At 43.6% G+C, this 5819-nt stretch overlaps 1 protein-coding gene across 1 annotated transcript; it reads left to right on the top strand.

The window, feature by feature from the left end:
- The first annotated feature begins 310 nt into the window (after nt 1-310).
- LOC136450533 (NAD(P)H dehydrogenase (quinone) FQR1-like) lies at nt 311-4112 on the top strand. The gene is made up of 4 exons (XM_066451011.1): nt 311-462; nt 3069-3162; nt 3306-3568; nt 3667-4112. Exons 1-4 carry the CDS (start codon nt 440-442, stop codon nt 3896-3898), a joined length of 612 nt encoding a protein of 203 aa, XP_066307108.1. The 5' UTR covers nt 311-439; the 3' UTR covers nt 3899-4112.
- Nucleotides 4113-5819: the final 1707 nt, after the last annotated feature.

Raw genomic sequence — 5819 nt, 5'->3', positions numbered from 1 at the left:
GAGTAAAAGCATCGAGCAACCGCCATCGCTATTGACCTAGAAGAGTCAACGACGTCGATGGGGGAAGGACATCGAGCACCCAAGGTCAAATGTGGGCAAAAATTCATGAACTCTACGAAGATAAAATCTACGTGTCTACATCTAATACAAAGTCCTCGTAGCTCACACGTTCATATTCCATAACTAAGGTTCACTTAAAAAATTTGACCCACTATCTAGTAAAAAAACTATAGAAAAGAAAGCAGGCTTTGACTGACAATTGGAGGTCAAACCAGAGCAGCATCCCTGCCTATAAATACTCTTTCCACTGGCCGGATACTGACACCACCACCAAGGCAGGAGCGCCGATCCATTCCGCACAACCACCCCTGCTCTGCCCTAGCCCGCCTCAGGAGTTCCCAGATCTCCCTCCGGCCACAGTAGCTTCGAACCCTCTCCAATGGCGGTCAAGGTCTACGTTGTGTAAGCATCGCCACCACTTCTTTCTTGGAATTGATGGTTATTCCCGTGGTCTCCGCCGCCCGCTCCCTAAAATTCCTCTTCATTTTTTATAGATAGGCAAGAACATCCTGATTTCAGGTTCTAATTTCTTGTTTCCGATTGTATATCCGTGCCTTAAGACTTGTCCGGTGTCGCTCATGGTGTTATTCTTGATTGTTAGGGTTTAGATTGTGATCGAATCGCATCAGAGTTTTCGATGTTTAGTCTTACGGGAAGAATTCAGATGTAGGATGCCTCTAATTCCGATTTTTAATTCCTTTGTTCGCGATAAAATCGTTGAACGAGGTCGATTTTTCCACTCTGTACACTGATGATTCTACTAGTATTGGTAAAGAAATGGGAGGAATATGCTGGACTTCTAGTGCTCCGGCTCCGGTGTTTATTTTCAATCTGCAGGACACAGGGTCTCAATCATGACGGTAGGTTTGTGTCCTTGACCGAATTGATGCCTCCTTAATGGGACCAAATAGTGGTGGGCTCCGGCGCTAATCGTGCCCATCCTTTCTTAGCTTTTCTGTGCACATCCTGTGCACCGGAGGTCCAATTTTGTCAGCCTTGCTGATTGGCCGGGAAAGGAAATTAGTGCCACTATTATTTTAGCCCGTCAAGTCCATAACTGTGGTTAGATTATTGAAAAGAAGGTTCTTGCTTCCAGACCAATTCTGCTCTTCGTCGTATTCTATTAAAGATGCCTAGCTGTCAATTCTCTATTTTGTTTTCAAAAGATTGACATCGATGCGTTGCTAGTTATGTTTATGATACTAAATCGACTACTCTAAGCACTTATCACATCCACCTGCCTGTATCATATTGATCTGAAAGTGACCCATTTGTACTATTGTGTTCTTTTTTTCCCCCCAACAATACTATTGTGTTCTTTAGAAACGTAGACATTGTAGATGAAACCCTGCACAGTGGCAGCCAAAATATATAATGCTCTGTTCCCCTTTTCTGACACCAACATGAAAATTCTAGCCTTTACCTTAAGATGAGAGTTTATATCAGCCTGAAGATTGTGCACGTATTCCTTCTCTACTTTAATGAAAAGGCAGAGCACCTGTCATTGCTCTAAAAAAAAGAGTTTCTATGTCTATATGCACAAAAATGTTGTGAGCATTTTGGATGTTACCTCCATTGCATATCTTTGCTACCTTCTGTGACAATCAAATGGAATGACTCTGCTTTCTTTTTGGAAATATGTGATTTATGCGGATGCACCCTTTTCTTTTGACATGGTGGATGCCCCCTTTTTGTGATGTGGGTTCCCTACCAAAAAAATCACTTTTTTACCGTTAAATGGCACATTCATATGTGCAAGTCCTGCTGCTTCCCAGTGCCTCGCCAACACTTTGGATCTTTATTTCTTTTCTCCATATCTCTAGCTGTCTAAGCGATTCTTTATAAGGATAAAAAACAATTGGTCCATACCCTCTTAATGAAACACGTGTCAACGGACATTTTCTCGAAAAAAAAAACAATTGGTCCATATTATATAAGGCAAAATGAAAAGGCCATCATATAGGCTTTTGTTATATTTCCTTTAGACAGAGTTGTCTATCAGTTCCTGCTGTAGCTGTGTAGTGAACTTTAGCATGAATAATAAAAACATATTTAACATTTGTGCGCATCAAGTTAAGTGTTGACTTGAGCCCTAAGTATTTGATTAATGGAGCACACTTTTAACTGCAGACTTTATTTGCGCTAGCAAGACATATTCTCTTTGCCTATATCATGTCTCTTTTTGTCCAGTTCAGTTGTTAATTAAATAGTTAATCAGGTAAGTAGCAGTTGTAAAATTGTCTATTGTAATAAGAGTTTTTGAGGAACATTTATGATTTGATAGTCTTCATCATCAGGCTTTTTAACAACCAGAATGAAAGTTCAGCAATTCTGAAGACCTGAATTACTTGAATGTATAAATTATATGCACTGCTGCACCTATAGATAAGTTTAGCAACATATGTATAAATTTCTTCTAGATGTGGGGCTTCCCCAAGCTTCTTGCTTGTGATATACTTTTTGTTGGCCCGCTGTATGCAGACCATCTTTTCTAGAAGAAAATAAAGCTGAAAGTGATATCGTAGCTAAGAAGATATACTCAGTTTTATTTCCTTTCATGTCACTAATCCTCATAAAAATAATGTATTCTTGAATTTGGTTTGGCTGTACATATCTTCTTTCTAGGATTGATTCTTTCATCACTTTAAAACTAAGGCAACAAAACAAAGCACTTTATGGAGTAGTTGAATGATGTGTCTGTATGAAGTATAAGTATCAGAATATAGGATGTGTTCAAAAGGAAACCAGGGCATGGACACTGCCCTACCAATTTATTGATGGATTTGTTCTTTAGCTCAAAACACATTTTCTGTAAAGTATGAAACATAATTTAGTTACATATGGATTGTGATGGTAAAATTGAGAGCAATATTAATAATTGTACGTTGGAACTCTTTTTTTTTTTGTGCGAAAATTGTAAGTTGGAGCTCAGAAGAAAAGGTTAATCCATTTTGCTACTTGAATACTTGGAGCAGAACTTGTTAAACAATTTATCAATTTTCCAACAGGTACTACTCCATGTATGGACATGTTGGCAAACTAGCTGAAGAGATCAAGAAAGGTGCCTCATCTGTTGAAGGTGTTGAGGCTAAAATATGGCAGGTAAGCCCTGATCAAGAATAGGTATTTCCACACTTGTAAGTGCCCGAGACTAGTACATGAGGTGTCTGGAATGCTCTAGCAGTTCATGAATGCAAATCTGGACATGAATTGCTGATACCACTTTTAAATCCTTGCATCTTCAGGTCCCAGAAACTCTCCCTGAAGAAGTGCTTGGAAAGATGGGCGCACCCCCTAAGCCTGATGTGCCAGTCATCACACCGCAAGAACTTGCAGAGGCTGATGGAATCCTCTTTGGGTTTCCGACAAGGTTTGGAATGATGGCAGCGCAAATGAAGGCGTTCTTCGATGCTACTGGTGGACTCTGGAGGGAGCAGAGCCTTGCTGGCAAGCCTGCTGGCATCTTCTTCAGCACTGGAACCCAGGGTGGTGGCCAAGAGACCACACCGTAAGTGCCATTCCACACATGGTTACAATACATGAGCACCAGGCCTGATGTCCAAAGATCGTGAGACCAACATTTCGTTTGTTACTGTTTTCATTCAGGTTGACAGCGATTACCCAGTTGACACACCACGGCATGGTGTTTGTGCCTGTGGGCTACACCTTCGGTGCCAAGCTGTTCGGCATGGACCAGGTTCAGGGTGGCAGCCCCTACGGCGCCGGCACGTTCGCTGCCGACGGCTCGAGGTGGCCAAGTGAGGTGGAGCTGGAGCACGCCTTCCATCAGGGGAAGTACTTCGCAGGCATCGCCAAGAAGCTCAAGGGCTCTGCTTGATCTGCATATACCCTTCTCAGATATCATAAAACATTTACAGATTCGTCATACCCATTGTTCTCTCGTGGTGCCGGATGCTATGTGGCTCATTGGTACTGCCGTATAATATGGTTTTTCATGCTCTGGTGACTTTGTTGTAATCTGGAGTTGGACTATTGTGTTTCTCGTCGCTTAAATTTCGATGATTGCTCAAGTAAACGACTTGCAGCTGGTTGATCTGTGATGTCTTGTGTTTGGTCAATTTGATGGCCGAAGCAACTGCAGCTAGGTTGTTAGGTTAGCTTCCTGTCAGGTGTCACAGCTCTCCAATCGAAAGGCTACTGAGAACGATGGGAACTTATGAGACTGAAGTGTGGATTGGACTGGATAGCAGGATAAGGAACGTGCAGACGCGCAGCTGCTATGCGCCTATGCTTGTCTTCCCAGCATGCCAAACGCACGGTTTCTTTCAGCATGAAAACCGCTGCTGAAGTTACTAGGCCAGCCAGGCAGGCCGAAATTGTGCCGGGCTTGTGCTCGGTCTCGGCCTGTCCCATATTTCTTTTGCCACTCCAACGACATCCAAATATATGAAGCACGTGGTAGTGACCTCACTCTGACGATGTAGTGAGATCGGCTAAATATAGGCCACCTTTCTGTTGTGACTAGATGTACTCGAGTGCTGCTTTCGGGTTGGCCTTCTTCCAGGCGACGCAGTCGCTAATACAGTAATGCGTTTGAGCACTAAAGTACGTGATCATGGTGAGTTGCCAAGTTGGTGACGCACTCGCTAAGCTACTCTAGATCAAGTCTGCACCACGCAAATGCAAATAGGAGGGCATTTGAACCACCCGTGCTCGGCGATCGAAGTCGAAGCACTGTAAAGCAAGCACGAACTCCATGAGGATTGGCGCATGGGTGGATGCCCTGCCGGCTGCCGGCGGCGGCGGCGGGAGAGGGAGGATGGCCAAGCGCCGCCGTCCTTGGCCTGACGCGTGCACGCGCGCGAGAACCATGCCACCATGCCGCACTTTTGCAGCGAAACGTACGCCACTTTGATAACAGGCCGGCGGGCGGGCGGCAGGCGGCAGCTGCGCCGCAGGCAGGCGACCTGCAGTCGACCCCGACCGGACTCCAGAGCTTGGATGACTGGACCTGGACATCACCTGAACAATGCAAAGATCCATTCCATCACATGTGCTGATGTGCACTAGTACCAGGCACTAGCTCGCCGTTGCCATTGTGGCTGCTAGATGCAGGTTCTCTCATAGAAAGAAGAACTCGGCGAAAAGCCGGCTATATATGGTCGGATACCCATTACCGCTGCCTGCTGCGTGCAAGAATATTCCTGACCGTATGCTGCAAAAGCTCCTGGGCCTCGACCGGAAGGATAACGTATACCACGCCCTGACCACAGCATCGCACTAGAAAAACTAGCAAAATTATTATTGCCTAGGCAGTTGAAACGCATGCAACCAACGCAACAGCACTAGATACACACATCGATCTGTTCGCTTTCCACAAGGGGCCTTGTTATATATCCTCTCCATTTCAAATGTAAGGTGTTTAACTTATTATATGTCAATTGTTTCTAATTTTGACCAATTTTGAAATAGCATATGAGCATTTGCAATACCAAATAAATACATATTTGACATATTTCATGTCAGATTTAACGAAACAAATTTGACGTAGGAGGTTTTTTCTTCTTTACAAACTTGGTCGACAATAACAAAAATTTGATTTAGGATAAAATTTAAAACACATTACATTTTGGAATGGAGTACTAGATTGCATGGCGTTTGAACGCACACAGAGAGAGGAGAGAGATGGGGGGGGGGGGGGGGGGGGGGGGGTACTTTTTTTGTGGGTTTTTTTTTTTTTTTTTTTTTTTTTTTTTATTTTTTTTGTTTTTTGGTTTGTTTCTGCTTTTTTTCTTAAG

Source organism: Miscanthus floridulus, chromosome 5, assembly GCF_019320115.1.
Source record: "Miscanthus floridulus cultivar M001 chromosome 5, ASM1932011v1, whole genome shotgun sequence".
NCBI classification, from domain to species: domain Eukaryota; kingdom Viridiplantae; phylum Streptophyta; class Magnoliopsida; order Poales; family Poaceae; genus Miscanthus; species Miscanthus floridulus.
Note: the sequence above shows the minus strand (reverse complement) of the source record. Positions and strands in the feature narration are given on the sequence as shown.